This window comes from Lichenostomus cassidix, chromosome 20 (genome assembly GCF_008360975.1).
Source record: "Lichenostomus cassidix isolate B80296 chromosome 20, HeHo_3.0, whole genome shotgun sequence".
Classification (NCBI taxonomy): Eukaryota; Metazoa; Chordata; class Aves; order Passeriformes; family Meliphagidae; genus Lichenostomus; species Lichenostomus cassidix.
The window spans coordinates 5378901-5400234 of NC_139500.1; the positions used below are offsets into that span (position 1 = coordinate 5378901).

The following is a 21334-nucleotide window of genomic DNA, read 5'->3' on the forward strand; positions in this document are numbered from 1 at the left end:
TGGACTGAGATAACCATCATTTAAATTATTAATTTCCATAAAGGAGTTTGATTATCTCTTTCAGACCCAGCAAGGCAGCACCTCTACCCAGCAGACTTAAAACAAGCTATAGCAATATTTATCCCTATTTGTTTTTTCTTCGGAGGGGAATGTCATACTCACTTCTAATCCTTAAAAAGCAGAGACTTTTCTGCGGGCAGAGCTGCGGGAGCAGGGCGCGATTCCCTTCCGAGGTGTGAGAGCAGGAGGACAGACCCTGCTCAGCCCCTCTTTCCCTGCCGATGGGGGACTCAGTAATTACCGCATGATGAGGAAAAAGGACGAGCAGAACCCCCCGGTCCGCGGCTGCTGGAGGGGGCGAACTCCCCCGCCGCTGGCCATCACTGCCCCGCCCCGAGCCCTCCTGCTCCGCGGGTTCGAGGCTGCCCGCGGCCGGCGAGCAGGACCGGCACCGGGCCGGGCGGGACTTCCCGGCACGGCGGGCGGGGGCGGCGGGAGGCGCTGACACGTGGCCGCGGCCGGCGGGGGAGGGAGAGAGGGAGGGAAGGAGCCGGCGGCCGCCGCGATGTGAGCCGGGGAGGCGGAAGGCGCTGCCCGCATGGCCGCGGGGGGCGGCGGCAGGAATGTGCCCCCGGGCAGCGCAGGGATGAGGCGGGATGGCAGCACCGAGCCGTACTGGTCCAGGTAAGGCTGGACCCGCACCCTCCCGGGATAGTCGCTGCGGGATAGCTCCTCCCGGGATAACCACTCCGGGATAGCCCTCCCGGGATATCTCCTCCTGGGATAGCCGCTCCCTGCTTGCGGCGCTCTCCCGGGACTCCCCGCATCCCCCCGGCTGGATCCCTCCCGGCCCCGGCTGTCACCGCATCCCCGGTCCCCGCCGCCCCCGCCTCCCGCAGCGCCTGGGAAAGACGCGGCTCCGGGATGGAGGGGGTCGGACGGCTCCCGGAGAGGCGATTCCGGAGGTGCCCGGTGCTCCCCGTCGGGATGAGACCCTCCTGGCCCCGGCGCTGCCCTCCGGAGGGACACGGTCCCACCGCGTCTCACCCCTCCGGACTCCAGCAGAGATGCTAGAAGTAAGGGGGAAGATAGGGAAAAACTGTGAAAAACAGGGAGAAAAAATCTGTTGAGATTATTTCTGGCCTGTAATCAGGGAATTAAACACAAAACCGCTATGAGGTTCTTATCGAAGAGTTCCAGCGGGGATGTTTGTACTGGCGATAGTCATTCATTAAGATAAAGTCTGGAACAGGAGCTGGGCAGCAGCTAGACAGCATGAGCTGCTCTTGATGAGAAGTCATTAAAACACAGCTAAACTCCAAATGAGCACTTTTAACAGCAGGGGCAGAGGCAAAGGCAGGGTGATGCAGTGTTTGGAGCAGCCTGGGACACCTGGGGCGGTGCTGCTCCTCTCTGCCGCCTTGGGAAAGTCACCCAGCACCAAAACCTCAGGATCGGCCGCTTCTCCCATCTGAGGTGGGGTGAGATGATAATTCCAAAGTACCGCTGGGGCAGCTGGAAGGCATGGTCAGAGGCTTTTCCAAACGGGGAGCCCCTGGACTCGCTGTGCTTTGGAAATTCGGCTCTGTTTCAGCTGACTGATGCCAGGCTGCCACCGTGGTAGCCAGCGCTGGGTCTCCCCTCTCCCCCTTGCCTTGGAGTGTCACCCTGGGAACTCATCCTGGCAGGAGAGCAGAGGGACAGCCACAGGACAGGTGACACCCATGACAATCCACAGGAACATGAAGCCAATGGGAGGCAGTGCCCCTTCCCACAGCTCCTGGATAAGTTGGTGTTTATCATCCATCGCTCTCTGCAGGGGCAGCAGCTGATAACCAGCTTTAAACTGCCTGCCCCGGGAGGTTTTCCTGCAGTCCGAGATTGGGAAGTTTCATCAAATCCACGATCACCTTAAGAGTGAGGGGGTGGGTCTCAAAGAAGACCTTTGGCACTTGAAGATTCTTTCCCCCTAAAGCACTTAGGAAAAGTCCTTCTCTCTGTGTACCTCTTGCTAACTTTTCCCTAAGTCTTTGTGCAGTGGGAGTGGTAGGACCCCACACCAGATTTTCATGAAGTAAAACTTTGGTTTATATGTTTTTCCTTTAGAAAAAACCCCCAAAACATTTGACCAGAACAAGCCCTCCTGTTTCCCTCATCTCTTCAAAAAATGCAAAACACAGATAAAAGTTTCCAAAACTAAAGAAATGAAGACAGCCTATTGGTCGAGACAGACATTTTAAATGATTCTGGCCATGTCAAGTACTGCTAATAATTGAGAGAATCCCGTTAATGGGAAGGAGCAGCAGGATAACCCTAAGGCCCATCAGATCATTATCTATATTACTGTAATTCACAGAGCTGGGATCGTGTTCCCATTGTTTAGTGTAGACAAACACGTGGTCACAGCCCTTGTTTGGGGAGGTTTTATGGAGTTTTTATGGCCTAAAGTCAACTGGGCAGGTGGAGGGTAAGAAAGGGGCAGCAGAAAGGGGGAATGATCACCATGTCATGCAAGCAGGTTGGTCCAGTTGTATAAAGTACCTCGCTGGGGGATTTGAAGTAAATTTGCTGGACAGTTTGTGAACAGAATATGCAAATAAATAACTTTCATAGTTTCCAAGTAGTGAGTTATTGCCATGGAGGCAAGGTGTTATCAAGTGGGGGAAGTGACATGGGTTGTCCTTTCATGCTCCAACAAAAGACATGCCAGGCAGCCTTCCAAGATCTGTCAGCACAAGGAGAGATAAGCAGTTATCTTGGCAGGTTTATTTTTCCATCTTTGTTCATGCTGCTTCTTCTTTTGTCCTCCCTTTTTTTCAGCTGGCTTTTCCTTCCTTTTCCACTGTTCTTGCCTTGTGTTTTATCCTGCCTGCCTTTCCCAAACTTTCTGCAGGTTTCCAATGGCTCCATTATCATACATCTATTCCTCTTCCAAGAAGAGCACTTGGGGATTTCTGTTTGGGGCTTGAAAAAGCTTATGTAGCACATCTGGACAGCTAGAGAGTGTTCCCTAATGCTTATCCTAACATGCCAAAGCAGGACCACTCGGGCAGTGGATGTGCTCAAGCATCTCTGGTTTAACTGAGGGAAAAACAAAGCAGTGAAAAGAGACATCAATTGCTGAGGGTTGCATGCAAAGCCACCAGCAGATCAGCAGCGGATGTGGGGCTCACATTTTGGATGGTGCCTCCAGCAGAGAAATGCAGCATGAAAAAGTCCCTGTGTCCTGGGAAGCAAATGACTCCTGAAACCACTCTGCATCTCCCAGCCTCTGGCTACACCTGAAGACAAGGGGTGATTGTAGCAGTTTCTTTAAGCTCCAGAGATAAAAGGAGTTCTACCACCGGCCACAGGCTGCTCTCCAGTCACCTGATCTTTGCCTGGAGACAACAGTCAGTTGTTTTTTTCTGAGTTCTGTGCCCTCATCTTTTGTCAGCACGGTGTTGCAGCTTTAGTAGGTTGGGGTTTTTTTTGGCGGTTGGGGATTTTTGTTTTACAAGTTCCTCACCCTGGTTGTAATTGTGACCTTGCTGAGAACTTCTTTCACGTGGAAAACGTAAGCAGGGCACACATTTCATTCCTGGCTGATCCATGTATGCCCTCAGATCAGCGTGCAAAGCACGCCTCTGCTTTATTATTATGTTTTCTCACCACCTCCACCTGGACTCAACAACTACTTCCAGCTCATATGAGCTGCTGAAATCTAATTTCATCTTTGCTTTTGCCGAAAGCAAGAAATGAAGAGAGGGAATAAACCCAGAGCTCGCTTGCTGAACGCCACTTTGTTGCCATCTGCGGCTCTGTGGAGGGAGCTTGAGCACAGGAGGCGAACAGGAAGCCAGCAGCTTTCCCGGGAAAAAAAGCCCTGTGTCCTCTGTGCTGCTCTTGTTGGCTGTTAGCTGGATTGGGAAAAAAAAGCCCCAACAACTCTCCTCTAAACCCCAAAGCTGCTTTTGACAGTGACAAATCATTAGCTTGGAGCTGGGCTGCAGCATGACAAAATCAACTTGAGGGGGAGAGGGGGGAATACTCCAAGCCTCTCTCCTGACAAGCATGTTAGATTTTGAAGGAGAAATTGTTGAGAAAAACAGAGTGATAAAGTGAAAGGACTGTCAAACCAGGTTAAAAATAACATCCTGGGTATTATCTCCTGGCTCAGGAGTGTCTGCACGGCTGCCGTGTTGGTGCCACGTCAGGCAGTCCTGGCTGTGGATGCTGTAAATTAAAGCTATGGGGAGGTAAGCTGGAAAAGAGTGTTTTTGAAAGGGGATGATTCCATGGAGCTGGGAATGGGTGGTGAGGAGGGAAGTGTTCCCACAGCAAGGTGACAGGTGACAAGGCACAGGGAGACCACAGGCACTAGCTGCCCGTGCTGGGGACTTCCCCAGTGAGGTGGCCTCATGCTTGGGCTGCTGGGTGAGCTGTGTTTGGAGCTGGTGGCATGGCTGGGAGCTCGGTACCCCCATGTGGGCTCATCCCTATCCTGCCCTGGGGTCCCTGCAGGGTCTGGGCAGTGTGCCCTGCTGATGGCTGGGACGAGCGAGAGGGCTGGGGGCACAGGGGGTGACTGCTGATGTGCTCTCCATGCACCTCCCACAGAACTGGTTTAATCTCTTTTTAGAGAGGGGAACTGAGGTAGAGATGCCCTCCCCGGGAGGTGGGTGTTGTGCTCTGCTGCTGGTACCTGAACCCATCCTGTGCAGATCTGCAGCTCCCAACTCTCCTTCCAGTTATGGAAAACACCCACAGATCTTGCAGATGGCTTCTGGCCAGGAGCTGTTGCTGGGACAGGCTGTTCGTAGTCTTGCTGTCTAACACAGCTCCCTTACCACCTGAAAATACCTGGCAGTCCAGACTCGTGCCTTGGAGGGGCTAAACTGGGATCTAATTGACAGCCTGAACTCCAGAGAGTACATCTCAACACTGACCTGCAGTGTCTGCCAGAGCCCTGTAGACTGGGGGAAAGGAGGGAGGCGAGTCAAGAGAAATAAAGTTGAATAAATATTTGCTCTGTGGCATCTACTGGAGAAATTCCTCCAACAGGAAAACACACTGCAAATAAAGATAGCCTGTGCTGGCTCTGCTTCCACTGCCAGACAGCTCAGCTTGGTTTTGGCCCTTTGGGGATCTCAGGCATCCTTGAAAATCCATCCTAACCACTGAGTGGGGGATCCATTTGGTAGGTGGGAGTTTGGTTTCAGGGAAATCAGTGGATGCTTCCAAGCAAAGCCATTTCCACCCAGCGCCCAAGGCTGCGTTTGGAGGAGGACAACCAAGGGACATCAGATAGAGCTGCTCAAAAAGCCACCCAGGAAGAGTCATTAGGACTAATTATAGTCTGGGTGGTGGTTGGAGGGTTGTGCAGTAGGAAGTGTTTCTAGCTGCATGGCTGCTTTGCTCAGTGGAGAGGGTCTCAGTGACGTGCAGGAGGGGATGCACCTGCAGTGCCTGTCTCTGGTGAGGAGAAGGGGATGGCAGATCAGGAGGGCACAGGCTGGGCACTGAGGAGCCACCACCATCACACAGCAGCAGATCAAATCTGTTAGGTGGCTCCAGACAAGCTCCAGTGATTCACCTGCCACTGGTGTGGAGGGCTGGCCCCTCTCACAGAAATGCTGTCACACACAGCCAGGGCTGGCACAGGGGTGCTTGGTGGGAGATGCTTGGTCTGGCTGGTGAATCAGTGACAGCAGTGACAGCAGTGGCTGTGATTTCCTGTGCTCTGACTTAGATTGGTTATCTGTTGCACAACTTCTCTCTCCCTCAGCAGAAGACTCATTAGATTTAATTTGTTAACACTGGTGAAGTTCTGCTTCTCAGATGGCTGATGTCACCCACAAAAACTTTTGTTTGATTTGTCATTATTCCTTACTTTTGGAAGGAGGGTTTTAATCCCTGCCTTTTGCTAGTCCAGGTTCCTCCTGTGTAACCTCTGTTGTTGTTTTGCACCGAGCAGAGCACTGAGTCATCACCAGCCTCTGTGATAACTATAATTAGGAGAAAATGCATTTACAGAGCTCTTTCCTGTGATGCAAGCACGTCATTGTCCTTGCAGGGAAGTCATTCCTGCCATGCTTCCAGGTGGGTGTGAGCAGCTACTGATTACATTTGACACTCATATTCTCTGCGTGGATTTTCCTTGCTGGATGTGCTGCCTATGGAGGAAGTGGTAGTCTGAAGCCATTGTTGTATTCTCCACCTGTGAGCATAATCCCTACTGATGCAATTAAACATACAGGAAGAGAATACAGAATGGAGTAGTAAAGAGAACGTTGAGAGTGTATCATATACCCAGAGACTTATTTAGTGCTTTGGAAAAAAAATAGAAGTCAAGAGAAAAGTATATCCCTGGAGTTTTGTCAGAACATCAGCTGGAGAGGAGGTTTCTTCAGAGAAATGGAGTAGAGGCTCCTTGAGATGCTCAGGTCTTTTTCTTTCCATCTCACACCTTGCAGAGCCATACAGAGTTTAGGAAAAAGGAAGAATTATTCATCTGGTATCCCATTAAAAGCTTCTGTGCTTATCAGGATAACTGTGGGCTCTGAACACACCAGAATGACTGGAGAGACAGAGCTCAGCCCCACTCCAGTGAAACTCACAAAGGTCTCCCTTTGCTGCAGGGGAAAAGCACAATTTAGGAAACTGTCTTGGTGACTAAATAATAGAAAATACCTCCACACATCACCGGCTGCTGTGTTTTACTCTGTCACCTTGATTGTTGCAGGTTCAGTAGCTCAAATTTATCAGTGCTGTGCTGCTGCAGATAACAGGAGAGATTATGGCCCAGGACTGGCAACAGTCCATTTGAGCAGGGCGGGCAGGAATTGTGCCTGGAAGCATCACATCCCTGAGGGTTCTCCAGAAGGTTTTCCATGGCTGGTGATCCCCTACCTGCTCTCTGCCTTTAGTGGGGGATTTATACCCAAAAACTGCTGTCCATATTGTCCTGCTGGGGTTTTTCTGCCCCAGACATGCAAAATCCAGGAGCCTTTGGTTTCCCTGTGCTTTTCTGTAGCAAACTGGGGTCAGTGGAACCACCGTTCCTGGTGATTAAAAACCAGCCCACCTTTGGTTGTACAGCAAATGGAGATGTGATTGAAGATATCTTTCTCTCAGGGTAAGCCCAGGAGGGACTGAGAGCATTTCCCAGCCCGTTCAAATGGCTGAGGCAGGTCAACCCCTGGTCACTCATTCCTGCAGCAAAGATACGTGAGGTTTGCCAGTTTCTGTGTTATTTTGTGCACTCGTGCGTGTGCACAGCAACAACGGTTCCAACCTTCTAAACACCGACTGAAACACTTCCAGTTCCTCCTGCCAGAGGTTAGCACTGAGCTGCTTATCTGCCTTGTCAGGAAACGGCAATAAATCCACCTCCAGCAGGTTCACCTGCCCGCCGTGTTCTGCTTTTCATTGTTCCTTCACCTCCCCCTGTGACAGCCCATTTGCACCTTTATAAATGGGTTTGTGCTGGGTGGGATTAACCCACCTCTATCATAATTCAGTACAGGGAAATCAACGCTCTGTTTGATATAAAAGGTGACCCGGGTTGTTTCCCACATGGAGAGTGGGTGTGTTTAGCAGGGTGGAAAGCCCAGAGGTTACTGCCCTGGTACAGTGAATTCCTCACTCACCTGTGGGGTAGAGAGAGTCTGTTTGCTCAGTGCTTTGTGCTCTGGCCTCTGGGCATTGAAATAATCAAATACAAGGAGTACCAATAGTGGCTGTTCTTACTAAGCTTTTAACTCTGTAAATTCTGCAAAGCGGGGGAACCCAGAGTGGCATGGCTGAGGGAAGGCAGAGGGGTTTACCTGCACCTGGGCCTGATATTTGCAGCAAAATATGTTTGTATTTCTTTACTCCAGAAGCACATCACTGACTTAGGAGAAAATTGCTTCCCACTTACTTCCAGCCTGTCAGAGCCCTTTTCTTAAGGCTGAGAATTCATGCCCCAAAAATATATATATATTCTACCAACATATTATGACTCTTATTATCTAAAGCTTCTCATTTGGCCAGGGTGAATTATTTTGCTCTGAACTCTGAGCTCTTCAGGCCCATCATGCCTTGTCTTCCTAAAGAATTCCTGCATATCCCTGCTTAGGAAGGGATATGCATATCCTGCATATCTCATATTTAGGCAGGGTAACATACACACCATATCCCCTGGGGAATGGGTAGGAATGCCAAGTAACTAATGTTTCTTGCCAAGAGGTCTGTCTCATGCAAGTGCTCCCAACTTCATGCCCTGACCTTTCCTTTGTTATCTTTTAAAGAACAATTCCTTGTTTGATGGGAAAAAACCAAAAAACCAGGTTCCTCCCCGCCTTTCCCACCATCTGCAGCCAGTGCTGTCCAAGCAGCTCATTCCAGCTCATGGACAGACATTTGCTGCTGGGGTCAAACAGCGTTTGGGATGAAGCTGGCATCATTCCTGAAAGCCAGCAGATGGGACACACTCTGTGCAGAACTGCTGTGCCCCAGGGGGATTGTGCTGACCTTCATTTCATCGACACAGACTCAGCTTGCAAAGCAAACCAGCCCAACCCTCAACCCTCACTATGCATGAACCCACCAGGCACAGCATCCCCCCTGCCCTTTCCCACCTTCTCTCCCCCCCTGCAGGCCCGAGTCCCGTGTGTGGACAGTGATGCTGCTGCTGGGGACGTGCCTGCTGTACTGTGCCCGTGTCACTGTGCCCATCTGCGCCGTCGCCCTCAGCTCCTACTTCGACTGGGACAAGAAGCAGTCCGGCGTGGTGCTCAGCAGCTTCTTCTGGGGCTACTGCTTGACACAGATTATTGGAGGACACATCAGTGATCAGTACTGGAAGTTATTCTCGTGTTTTCTTGTTTTAATGGCACTCAGCTTGGTTTTGAGCCCTCAGTTCCAGGCTTAGTAGTGGCAGTGCCAAGTTTCACAGTGATGGGGTGGAGGGTGAGGTGTGTCCATGGGGAGAAGCTCTGGCTGAGAAGGGATGTGGGTACTTCAGACTGTCCACATAAAAGCTGTGGATCTCTCATCCCTGGAAGTGATTCTAGGATTCTGTGAATAGAGCTTTTTTTATTTGATCTGCATAGATGATTTTTGTTTTCAGTTCAGCACTTCCAGTCTTTCTGCCCTATATTCTCTTGCAGTCTTTTCTCAAGCCAGTCCCCATACACTGTTTCTATCATGTTTAGAAAAACCAAGTGTCTCCATTGTATCATATGAATTAAAAACCAAACAGTTTCCCCAGCTGGCTGTAAGGGAAGATCTGAATCATTATCTGCTTGAGTCCCTTTCCCCAGCCAATCTATTCTTAGTGAGAGGGCTTTCCTATGAAATCTTTTGTGAGGAGCACATGCCTGGAAGGGGTGCATTATCCATGCAATGCACTGTGCTATTTAATTAGGGTCCTTAATAGTTTGCTAGGAAACACTCAGAAAAACCTGAATGGTAAAAAGCAGAGCTGATGCAAAAGAGCAAATGGAAAACTCCATCACTGGTTAAGAGAAGCAGAATGGTGGCAGCAGTTTGGCTTCCACTCCATCACCATCAGAGACTTGAGTGGCTCAGTGCTGTGGGGTCTCTGGGATCACTGGGGTGGGATGAGCAGTGCTGGCAGGAGGTGGGAAAGCAGGAGGTCAGAGGTAGTCCCCAAGGGCCAAGAGAAGAACAGGTTTGACTGAAAGGTTGCTCTTAAAAGCAGGCTAAACAGGAAAGGGCACTTGACTCTTGACTGGGGGACTTTGCCCTTTTGCCCTCCTGTCTTTGATAACTGTGTTTTCTGTCTTCCAGAATAGGAGGTGAGAAAGTCCTGCTCCTTTCAGCATCAGCCTGGGGATTCCTCACAGTCCTCACCCCGCTGCTCACCCACATCACTTCAGCCCATCTGGTTTTTATGACCTCCTCCAGGTTCCTCATGGGGCTGCTGCAAGGTGAGACCCCAGCCCTGAGTCTGTCTGTCTGTCTGTCTGTCTGTTCAGGGTCATCGTTGCACAGCGACTCAGGTGAAGCACATTCAGATGCAAATCTCATGGTTTGCAGTGCATGAACCCTTCCCCTGGGTGTCTGAGCAATTCTCTGCCTCAAAACTGCCTCCACATCCAGAACTTCCATGGGAAAAACCGGTGACATTTCTAGAGAAAGCCACTGACAAGTCATTCCCCTGCAGAAATATCTCTGCCAAACAGGGGTTGCTGGCTTTGGAAATCATCCCTGGTCCTGTTTGATTTTCCACATTTTTAAAACTCCTTCAAAGCACTCAGAGAAAATTGGCCCTTTCCAAAACTTTTGGATCATCTGGTGTGATTTTCCTTCCCTCTTGCCAAACTGCAGCACTGGGAAGTGCATTGGCACCGATGGATTTACAGCAGCAGTGGTGATGGTGAAACAGGGGATTACAGAGAAGGCACAAACAAATCTCTTATGGCTGTGGATCCACTTGGTTTATTTTATATCCCCGTTTTGAATTCACCAAAGTGTTTGCTGCTTTGTCTCAGTGTTTAGCTCATTCTGGACCCTCTAAATTTGCTCTTGCTCTGCCTGACTGCTCCCTGCCTTGCTCCTGTTCCTCTCAGGGGTGTATTTCCCATCCCTGGCCAGCCTGCTGTCCCAGAGGGTCCGGGAGAGTGAGCGAGCCTTCACCTACAGCACGGTGGGGACTGGATCACAGTTTGGGTGAGTTCAAAGGCCTCTGAGCAGCGAGTGACAGTCTCTGGACATCGTGTGTGATGAAATGCCACTAAATAGTTGGAGGCAAAACTCACAGCCCGAAGTACATGTGGATTTCACGGGTCCTCAAGGACTCCTGCTGCAGCTGAGGAAGCCTCAGGCAGTTGCTGTCGTGCCTGTCAAGGATTTATGTATTGTTTTCTCTTTCTTTTCAAACCAGACTTTGAAGACTGTTTGCAACATTTAGTTGCTATGGGAAGCAGCCCACTTCAGTAGGAAGAGCAAGGGTCAGCCTGACACTGGTCTCCTGTCCTCTCTGATGGATGGGAAGAATAGAACTTCTCCATCTCTAATCTCCATCAGAATTTCCTTTCTAAATGGAAGGGTTGCTTAAAAGCCAGATAGAAATATCACTGTGCTGAATCACTGAGTTTTCCAGTGTGCTCATTTCTTTTCCAAGCTCTCTGAGTCAGGCCAGTAAATCCCAGTGGTTTCTCTTGCAGAACTCTGGTGATTGGCGGTGCAGGATCTCTCCTCCTGGACTGGTATGGCTGGGAAAGTGTTTTCTACTTCTCCGGTTTGCTCACTTTGCTCTGGGTTTATTGCACCTGCAAGTACCTCCTGTGTGAGAAAGGTGAGTCCAGCTGCACCCTTGGGGCTCACAGTGCTCCTGAGGATCTGGGAAATAAGTGATTCCTCCCCAATATTTTCTATAAATCATGTGTTTCTGAGATCACACCTGGTTTTACACTAAGGCTTTTGTTCAGATGTCTTGTATAATTCACACTGTGTCTCACCCAAGATGCCCAACCCAAAAACGGGGATTTGAGCTCTTGCAGTGATTTCCTATTTCAAGTCCCACACTGGATTATATTATTGCTGAGAGCCTGATCTGGCTCCTCAGCACTCTTTAAACACCAGTGAAAACACAAAACAGAGAATGAGCTTCAAAGTGGATTAAGCTAAAGCAGGGCAAGATACTTACTCCAAACTAAGAGCATCTACACACAGAGCTTTTAAAAACCAGTTAATCCACAATATCTCTTCCCACATAACTGTCTAGGAATAATTCCACATATGCACAAACCATTACACCTGGTACAGCATTATAAGGGTGAGTGTGGCATGTGGGAGCTCAGCTCACTGGGAGCTGGGTGTGTGCCTGGTGCTGCTCAGAATCCAAACCTGGTCCCTGCAGAGGGACTTCTGTTTAATTATAGAAGAGATATGACACACGGGTGATGGTGGCTGGATGAGGAGGGGTGTGGAAAAATTTTGGCCAATGTAATACGGTGTTTTCATGAGTAGAGCCGAAAACTCCAAGGGTTAGAAGGAGATTAAAAGTGGCTGTTCAGCAGTGTCCCAGGGCTGCCTCCAGCTGCACACTGACCAGATCTTTCCTTGGATGCTTTCTTCCCTGCAGAGCTCATCATCCCCATAGACTATTTAAAGAGAGGCCTCTCGATATCCAAGCAGTCCAAAGTTCCCTGGAAGCAGCTGTTCAGGAAGGCACCGATCTGGTAGGCAGCTGCATGCATTGCCCAGGCTGGGTACATCCTTCCTTTTCTCCTCTCTGGGCTTATTTCTTCTGCCTCTGTGGTTTTTTTTTCCTCCCACTTATTTATATATTTGGGAAACAGAACCATTTTTCTAATTCCTTCTGTATAAATAAAGCACTAAAAAGGTAAGCCTGGCAAAAGGTAGTTCATGTTCTGTCCAGAGGACTGTCAGGCTCGAATGCTGCTGGCAAAGCTTTCCCCTTCCCATGCTGTGTCCCCTGGATGAGTCCTGTGCCCCTCCGGAGTGACATTTTCCACGGGTCTTGTTAGAAATGCAGATTGTAATGGGCTCTAAGAAGTGCTGCTCGGGGGCACTGGGTGGCACAGGCTGTGTTCTCGCGGCTGGCAAACATCTTTTTAATGGCCATTTTCCCTTTGGGATGCCGCAGTGGCTATTGAAGCTCATCCAAGCGTGTTCCCCAGGGCTGTTTTAAGGCGGGGAGGAGGAGGAGGATGGAGCTGCAGGGCGGCAAACCCATTCCTGCCTTGAATAACAATGGAGCTGCTGACAAATCCCTGGAAAACCCTAAACAGCACCTCTCGGAGCAGGAGGGCTCTTGCAGGGCTGGAAGGCACTGGTGGGAAGTGCAGCGGCATAATTAGCGCTTCAATTAACCTCGCCTGTGCGATGGAACCAACTGCAAGGAGAAAGCTAAAAGGAGTGGTTAGCCGTGAGAAAAAAAAAATCTCAGGGAGCCAAAAGGAGTAGTTATCCATGACAAAAAATCTCAGGGAGCGATTGCAGCGCTGCGAGGGATTCCTGTTAGGAGCTGAAATGCCGAGTTGCCCTGTTTGCCAGCCGGGCTGAGCTGTCAGCGCTGATTGTTTCCTCTCTGCTGTGTATTTTCAGGGCTGTCATCATCGCTCAGCTCTCCACCGCCAGCACCTTCTTCACTCTCCTCTCCTGGCTGCCAACTTTCTTTAAGGAAACTTTTCCCGAGTCGAAGGTAGGGTGGTTCCGTGGCAGAGGTGATGCTGTTCGCAGGAGGTACCTGCCGAAAAAGGGGTTGGATAGGTGGGAAGATGATGGCAGACGGATTTTCTGAGAGCAGGCTGGGAGGCAGGAGGAGGTGGCAGGTTTCCCTGTGGGGTTACGAGCTGTGGCAGCCCTGCACACACTTTTGGAGATCTCTCCAGGTTGCACAGGCTGATTTCTAGTTGCTTGGTTAGGGATGCTGAAAGAGCACTGTCCAGGACACTCCTGGGGCACTCTCCAGGCAGGGAAGAGCAGGTTATTTAGGGTTTTACACTGCTTTTCTTCTGAGGAAAGGATGGTTTTCAACTAGCACAAAGCTCAGGACGTTATGTTGTTGCAAATAACCACCATTCACTCTGGGCTTTTTACAGGGTTTTTAACTGGACTGACGTTATGCAGCTCAGACCTGCCTATGAAAATGATAATTACCATTAATACCGTTTATTTCAAAACTACAAAAGCTTCCCTCCCCTCATGATATGATATTCCCATTTTTTAGAAAGCCAGGCAATACCCATGTGGGCTGAGAGTTGGTATTTTCATCTTGTTCTCAGAAACTCACACAGTCTTTTCCACAATGGCTCTGTTAGGCTTTTACAATTTCCAGAGCTGCTTACAAATGCCTTTTCATATTACACATGTAAAGCTCTTTATGGCACACTTGATATTTATATTAAAATCATGTGTTAAACCAGCAAACATATTGTTGTGACAAGATCTGTGCACCTCGAGTAATGTGCTTGTGCAGCAGTAATTTACCATCTGTTAAGCATTATATCACGGTGCCCTTATGTAAGATGCTCTATGTAGTGCTCCTGCAGCTGATAATCACTTCATGCCGTTTAAAAGGGGGTCTGAGGCTGCTTGATTTTAAAGGATGGATGGTAATCCCTAATGTGGGGAGCCTGTGTCACCTGCTGGCCGAAATCCCTTTCTGCAGGTGAGCAGGGCAGCAGCCTGTGGCCACCTGAGTGGAGGTGAGGGAGGGTTTGGATGAGCTGTGGGATGGGACAAGGTTGGGATTGATGTGCTGAGCAGTCCCAGCTGCTGTTAACAGGCACTACCCGCCAGCCCTGTGGCTTAGCATTTTCAAAAATGACCCAGACCCAAATTTCACAGGCAAGGAAAGCTGCAGATGGACCCTGGTGTGATTTCCAGGGGCATCTTTAATGGGATTATTGAAAAACAGGATTATTCAGCCCTCCTACACATCCCAAAGCCAGACAGGAAGGGGAGATGCCTCCACAGGGTGATGAGCTCTGAGCACAGGGGGAGATGGATGGATGCATGGATGGTTCAAGCAGCTGAGATGAAATCCAGCCCAGCCCACACTGATCTCAGCTCCTGTGGGATCTGGGCAGCAGAGTGCCCCTGAGCAGCTGTAATCCAGCTGACCAGTAATCGTCTGTGATTACAACTGCAGCTCACTTAATTGAAAATAGGCCGAAGGATGTTGCTACCCATAATGTTACCTAATCCTGCCATTAGAAAATCCAGCTATGCTCCCTCAGCCTCCCACAGTAACGCTGCTAATGAGCTGGAAGCTGTTGGGAATTTTGCCAGCAGCTTTGCTGGTGAGCCACAGGAAATCCACAGGGAGCTTCCCAGGGCTCCGTGGCTCCCCACACATCATCCTGCTGAGCAGTAAACTTTGCCACACTTAATCCCTCTTTCCCAGAGTTTTCTGCCCCTCTCCTGGATGCAGGGAAGAAGGAAAGACAGCAAACCTACAAATGCTATGGCTCTGTGATGCAGCTGCCCCCTTACAGAGCTTGGGGCAGGGCAGAGTGCAGCTGGGAGTTCTGCAAAGGGAGAAGAGATGCTGCAACAAGTCCTGAGTGCTTCATTATTACTCCTTTCTACAGATCCCACAGGCTGTCAAAATATTTGTGAACCAACTCAGCTCTGACAACAAATCTCTCTTGATTTTTTGCTTCCTTTCAGGGTTGGGTGTTTAATGTAGTCCCCTGGCTGGTTGCAATTCCAACAAGCTTGTTCAGTGGATTTCTGTCTGATCACTTAATCAACCAAGGTGAGAGTTCTTCTCCTCAGCTCTGATGTGATGTGGGAAGAGGACCTGGGTGGGAGGAGGTGGCCTTGTTGGTAGGGAGAAGACCCAGCAAATGCACAATGTGAGGTTCTGATCCAAAAGCTGAATAAATTCTCCAGTGTCCAAGTGAGTGTTTGGGGCTCCCTTTGATCTCGTTGATAATATCCACCTGGAGATGAGGTCTGGGCATCTGAAATCTACTTATGCTGTAGTTTCCTGGCTGGACAACACGGTGAGCTGTGCTTAACTCCAGCTGTCCCTTTCTTTTCCAGGGTACAGAACCATCACCATTCGTAAGTTCATGCAGGTAAGAGAGCTGAAGCCGTGGGAGAGACACCTGCTAAGCTCTGGTTAGGTGGCAGACTAGACTTGTATGGAGCTGGATTGGGGTTAAAGGTGGAAAAAGGAAAGTTTTTCTGGCTTTGCATATTGGTTGGTTGTCAGTGTGCGAAAGGAAATCCAGAGGAAAACCCTGGCTGAGGAACAGAACATGGACTAATGATAACATTGAGCACAGTGAGTGCTCTGAAGGGGTTTTCCTTCACAACCTGTCCCTGGTCATTCCAAATGACCCCTTAGATACTGAGGAAGTAACAATACAAGGGTGAACAGAAGTAGAAATGCTGGGTGAGAACACAGTATATCCTCTGCTCCACAGCATTGCTTCCCTCTGGGCAGACCTGTGACACAGAAGGACACTGGGGGGAAAAAAAAAGAAAAGCACCTGGTGCACACAAACTCATGCCATTGGAAAAGGGAACAGTTTGTTCGTGGCAGGAGTTGCTTTCTTCCCTACAGAAAATGTGCTGTGGTGTTTAATTTTCCCTTTTTTTCCAGGTCATTGGCTCTGGCGTCTCAAGCATCTTTGCTTTGTGCCTGGGCCAGACCTCCAGCTTCTGCAAAGCAATCGTGTTTGCCTCAGCCTCTGTTGGGCTGCAGACCTTTAACCACAGGTGAGGAGAGCTGTGGGGACAGTGGCACTGAGCTCTCCTCTCCCTCTGGGGTCTCAGAGGAGCTGTCTCCATCCTGATGGTGACAGCAAGGACTGGCACTTGCCTGAGTATTGTGTCTGGGGCCCTGTGAGGCTGGTGGAGTTGAGTGCCCTGTGGAAATAATCCAGCAAACCTCTGCCATGGAGGTGGGCTTGGACCAGCCAGTATTAGGGAGATGGAGCAGGAGGGGAATTGTATTTTGGCCCCTCTGAACACTTTGGGTTGAATTGTTTCCTTCTGATACCCACCTGTCCTGCTCCACTCTGAGCTTTTCCTTCTCTCCTGCCAGTGCCATTCTTGCCCAGGACCTTTCCTTGTGTGTGACAACCCAGACTGTGTAGGTGAAGGAAAAGCAGTCATGTTCCATTCAAACAGCCATTTATTCTCCCCTCTCTGTTTCTCACCAGTGGCATTTCAGTCAATGTGCAGGACCTGGCCCCCTCGTGTGCTGGCTTGCTGTTTGGTAAGGATTCTGTGGGCTTTCTGTGCTGGAGAGGTGACATCTGTGAGGGTGACATGTCACCAGCACCCAGGTTTGAGGAGGAGCAGCTCTGGGCACTGTCTGCTCTGTGTGTGCAGTCTCAGCTTCCTTCTGTGATAAACCTGCCAGTGCTGGGGGCTGGGAACACCTTTTTTATATCTGCCAGGAGCTCAGCTCCCCCAGGGATGGGCTGGGGCTGCCCCAGTGCTCTCTGTTTGCTTCCCAGAGAAGCTGTGGCTGCTCCATCCCTGGAAGAGTTCAGGGTCAGGCTGGACAGGGCTTGGAGCAGGGCTGCTGGAAGGTGCCCATGGGGGGGAGGTGGAATGATATGAGTTTTAAGGTCCATCCCCACCCAACCCTAAAGTCAGCAATTCCATGAGCAGAAAGGTATTTTGTCCAACGTGCACACTGGGGGTGGTGGGAGCTGTGATGAAGCTGCTCATGTCTGTGGGTTTTCAGAATTTATTTTCACACCATTTCTTTCTTTCTTTCCAGGGGTTGCAAATACAGGTGGAGCCCTCCTAGGTAAATCACTCCTGCAGCTCATCCTTTCCTAGGGAGTCTCTCCCTGCAGAGGGCAGGATCCATCCCAGAGCCTTTGCATGTGTTTCTCTTCTCTCTGGCTGCAGGTGTGATCTGTGTGTACCTGGCTGGTTACCTGATCGAGACCACTGGCTCCTGGATTTCTGTTTTCAACCTGGTGGCTGCTGTGAACAGCATTGGGCTCTGCACATTCCTGCTGTTTGGAGAGGCCCAGAGGGTGGACACAGACTCTGTGTATGTGGATCTCTAGGGATGAGCCCAAGAAGCAGCTGAAGGACAGGAGAATGTCACGTCTATGGGTCATTCTTGCACAAGTGCCAAAGAACATTTTAATTTTTTTTAAGGTGTTTTAACAGGAAAAAAAAATGTTGAAACCAAGTACATAATGGGTCTGGATGGAACCCATGGGAGAAAAGAAATTTTGAGTTCATTTCTTTTGCTCAGGGCATAGCTGGTGGCTTGCAGAGCCATCCAGCTCAACATCTCCAGTGAGGATATGTTCTGTGGGACCAGTTTGCCCCAGTCTGTCTAGTGGACAAATATCCACATGGCCAAAGCAGCTCACATGGCATATATCCCAAGACTGCTGGGGTTCCATGCCCTCCTAGGGCAGCTGCTGCTCCGTATGGGAGTGGAGTCCCCATGCTCTGCTGTCCTGGGACCACCTGGCTCTGGGGCTGCTGTGCCACCCGTGTCCTTGGAGGTGTGAAAGGGACATCCCAAACTCTGACCTCAACCCCCTCGTGTGCCTTCATTCTGCAGCCTGCTCAGCAGCTCTCAGCCAGCTTACCAGGGTTGTGGGGTGAATTCTGGGCTTCCCTTTAGGGAATGGGTGGCTGGATGTGTGCCATGGCTCCAGGGCTGTGGGGCTGTGTCAGTGCTGCTGTCACAGAGCTGGGAGGCTGCAGAGCAGAGAGCTCCAAGCCAAACCTGGCTTTGCTCAAAGGTCTCCCTTCCCTCCCTGGTGGCTTCACCCCAGCCCTGAGCCCAGGAGGACCAGCAGAGCTGAGCTGTCCCCAGGCTCAGGCTTAGCTGGGCTGACCTTGAGTGCAGCAACAGCCGAGGAATCTCCATGGAGCTGTTTAGTCTGATGCTGTGAATGTATGGGAAGAGCCAGTCACACTGTGCTGTGGATCTACAACTCCCAAATGCTTTCTGCATGATTAAATGTGTCCTCCACATGCTCTCACAGGGCCAAGGGGGACTTTCCTCAGAGCTTGGCATGGGCAGGTTTTGTTTCTATGTGAAGCATAAATCAAATTTCTGCATCGAGGATCCATAGGGATGTGGATCCCTGTGGTTCCATGTGTCAGAGGGAAATACTTGGCTGTGGACACCTCTGAGCCTGAATGTCTTAAGTTATTTATAAATATTTTGACATTTAAGCACCAAATCCTATATTTTATGTACTTGAGGTCTGATGCTGCATGCTTGTTTTGAGTGCTACTCCCAACAATTCCAATGCTATTTCTCCAAGGGGAGGATCTACCAACCTCCAGTGTTTGGTTTTGTAGGATCAATTTTAAACGTGAATTTCATATTAAAGAAATTCATTGCTTCTCCTTCCACCCTTTGTTTGCAGCCTGAAAGGATCTGTTGGGTTTCTCTAGTGCTTACCAGAAAACTCAGGCTGAGGAGCAGATTTCCCAAGGACCTTGCAGTGCAGGAAAGCTATAGGTTCAGCTTGAAAAAAAACCCCAATTATCCTCTTCCTCCCCTTTTGTTTTGGCCAAGTTTCTTATTGTTAAGTTTCTGAATAGCCTGGTTTGTAGTGAAACTACTGACAGCCTTTTAATTGCAGAGACACTAATGGGTATCACTAAGCTGAGCTGAGCCACTCACTGGGCAGATTTAGAGATAAGGATGAACTGCCTGATGTCTTCCCAAGAGAATGAAGGATCAATGTGGCCTGACTGGGGACAGAGAGATAAGAAAGTATTTTAAGTTTGGGGTTTTTTTTTTTCCCCTCGTTCTGTGGTCTATTTTCTCTAAAAAGCGGTTTGCTACCATAGGTATGACCCTGTATCTCAGTGTGCTGCAGAGCCAGGACCCAGGAAGGCTGCTGGGAAGTCCTAAAATCAGTGGGTAAATTGGGAAGAACACCCAGTAACAGCAAACACAAACACAGCCAGGCTTGCCAAAGAGGCCTGAGGCTGTGCAGCCATCTCTGTCAGCTTGTCCTTCGTCCAGTCTGAGCAGATTGCTTGCATGGCCTTTTCTATAGTGACACAGAAAAAAAAAAAACCCATAGGTTTTGTGGGTAGTATTTTTTTTTTTTAGTATCTTCCCTGTTCATTCAGGGTTTCAGGTCAGGAGCACAAGGATTAAATTCTGGTTCTCTTTGGTGGCTGTACCATTTCTTGTGGAGGAGTTGATGATTTTAAATCAGTCACATTTGAATCAGGCAGCTTGGCCATCCCTTGGATCTGCCAGCTGGGAAATTTGGATCTGATCTTCAAAGGAAAATGGTTGGCTGTGCCTTCTCTGTGAATCCAGCTAACATGTCCAAGTTATCTGTCTCTGTAACTGGCCAACAAGTTAAATATTTGACCTACACTTGAGGCTTAGGTTTCATTATCATCATACCTCCTTGGTGAAGTATTGAAACCATTTTGCATATCTGTACTGTTATTTGTTTAAGCCAAAGCTTATGGTCTGCAAGTTTTTGTTATGGAAGGACCCAAAAAAAAATAAAAAAAATAAAGTCAGTGAATCATTTGCGACCTCTGGTTTTCCTTTGACTGCAGAGGTGTTAATTTGTGTGATCAGTGAGGGACAGAGAATAATATTTGATGTGATTAACTCCCTAGGGGAGGCTGTGCTGGGAGAGTATCCGGTCTGGCAGATTTTCACAACATCCTCATATGTACTTTTACATCAGACTGGAGTTCATCCAGCTCCATCTTCTCACTGATTTTGGGAAAATGACTGAAAAGCTGCCTTTGGCAAAGCTGTGGTCATTCCAGCATCAGGAGACATGATCCAAGATCACTGTTCAAAGTAATAACACAAAGAAAGTGATTCTTGGCTGAGGTGGAACACAGCCACAGACCGATCACCTTCCACGTGGAGATCGTGCTAAAAAACCCCAAAAACCACATTGCCAACTTGTTTTATATCCTCGCTGATAGGTTCGAGCAGATGCCAACAGAGGGAGCTGTGAGATCTGGGATGTGGCAGCTCCTGGCTGAGAGAGCTGCCGAGCCCAGCCTGGCACATCTGGCACAGCTGGAGAGGCTGATTGCGGATGGTTTAGCTGGCACAGCTGGCACAGCCTTGCCCTGCCCACCAGCAGCTCTGGCTGCTAGAGCTGCCTTTGGGAGTTCCAGGGTTCACTGCCATCCCTCACATGGCAATTGCACAGTTATTGTGGGGAGGAGAAGGTTTGGAGACATTTTAAAAGGAGAAATGGGCATTAAAGGATTTTTAGCAGCTCCCCTGTAGGATCATGCAATTGAGAGAATATCTCTAAGTGCTGCAGACTCGTCTGGTTTTCTGCTCAGAAAAAAAAGCCAACATGAAACTTGGTAGTATGAAAATGATGCTGAAGATAACTTGCACTCTGCTAAATTATCTTCAACCTTCCCCTGTACTTTGGCTTCCCTTACAGAGGTATCAACAACCTCTAACATGCACAGTTGAGCTATTTTGACTTTTTAGGTGATTTAGGTGATTTAGAGCTTTTCACCTCTAGGAAGCCACAGACCCACCTCAAATCCTGAAAGAAAGGAAGGATTTGGTATTTTTGCCTTAAAAAATATATTTTCTCTCTTTTTTTCTTTTTTTTTCTTTTTTTTTCCTTTTTTTGTTTTTTTTTTTTTCCTTTTTTTCCTGCCACATTCCTCAAATTGTGATTGTCCCAGATTGGATATCAGCTTTCCTGAGCTTTTCTTGAGCAGGCACAGTGCAAAAGGGACTTAAAGACTCATCAATGACAGGTACATTGTATTGCTGCTGGGGGTTGGTCTGTATTTAAATTGCTTGGGATATATTCCATAGCTGGCTGGAGATCATTAGAAGGATCCTGGTTTATTGCAGTTTGCATAACACTAAATCAATAAACACATTCAAGCAGATGGA

At 49.2% G+C, this 21334-nt stretch overlaps 1 protein-coding gene across 3 annotated transcripts; it reads left to right on the top strand.

Annotated features, from left to right (window-relative positions):
- Nucleotides 1-543: 543 nt before the first annotated feature.
- SLC17A9 (solute carrier family 17 member 9) lies at nucleotides 544-19975 on the top strand. 3 transcript variants are annotated; one of them, XM_085079694.1, is made up of 14 exons: nucleotides 583-684; nucleotides 2894-4238; nucleotides 8623-8820; nucleotides 9778-9917; nucleotides 10560-10659; nucleotides 11157-11287; nucleotides 12077-12173; nucleotides 13063-13159; nucleotides 15133-15220; nucleotides 15511-15545; nucleotides 16076-16191; nucleotides 16638-16693; nucleotides 17207-17236; nucleotides 17341-19975. In XM_085079694.1, the coding sequence occupies exons 2-14, from the start codon at nucleotides 4231-4233 to the stop codon at nucleotides 17502-17504; spliced, it is 1260 nt and encodes a 419-aa protein (XP_084935820.1). In that variant the 5' UTR covers nucleotides 583-684; nucleotides 2894-4230; the 3' UTR covers nucleotides 17505-19975. The 3 variants fall into 3 exon arrangements, with proteins under 3 accessions (XP_084935818.1, XP_084935821.1, XP_084935820.1); XM_085079692.1 differs by lacking the exon at nucleotides 2894-4238 and having other exon boundaries at nucleotides 544-684; XM_085079695.1 differs by lacking the exons at nucleotides 2894-4238; nucleotides 8623-8820 and having other exon boundaries at nucleotides 544-684.
- The last annotated feature ends 1359 nt before the right edge of the window (nucleotides 19976-21334 follow it).

Coding starts and splice junctions, on each gene's coding strand:
- SLC17A9 (XM_085079692.1), top strand. CDS start 599: ATGGCCGCGGGGGGCGGCGGCAGGAATGTGCCCCCGGGCAGCGCAGGG. Junction 685..8,622: donor ACCGAGCCGTACTGGTCCAG/GTAAGGCTGGAC, acceptor CCCCCCCTGCAG/GCCCGAGTCCCGTGTGTGGA. Junction 13,160..15,132: donor AAACTTTTCCCGAGTCGAAG/GTAGGGTGGTTC, acceptor GCTTCCTTTCAG/GGTTGGGTGTTTAATGTAGT.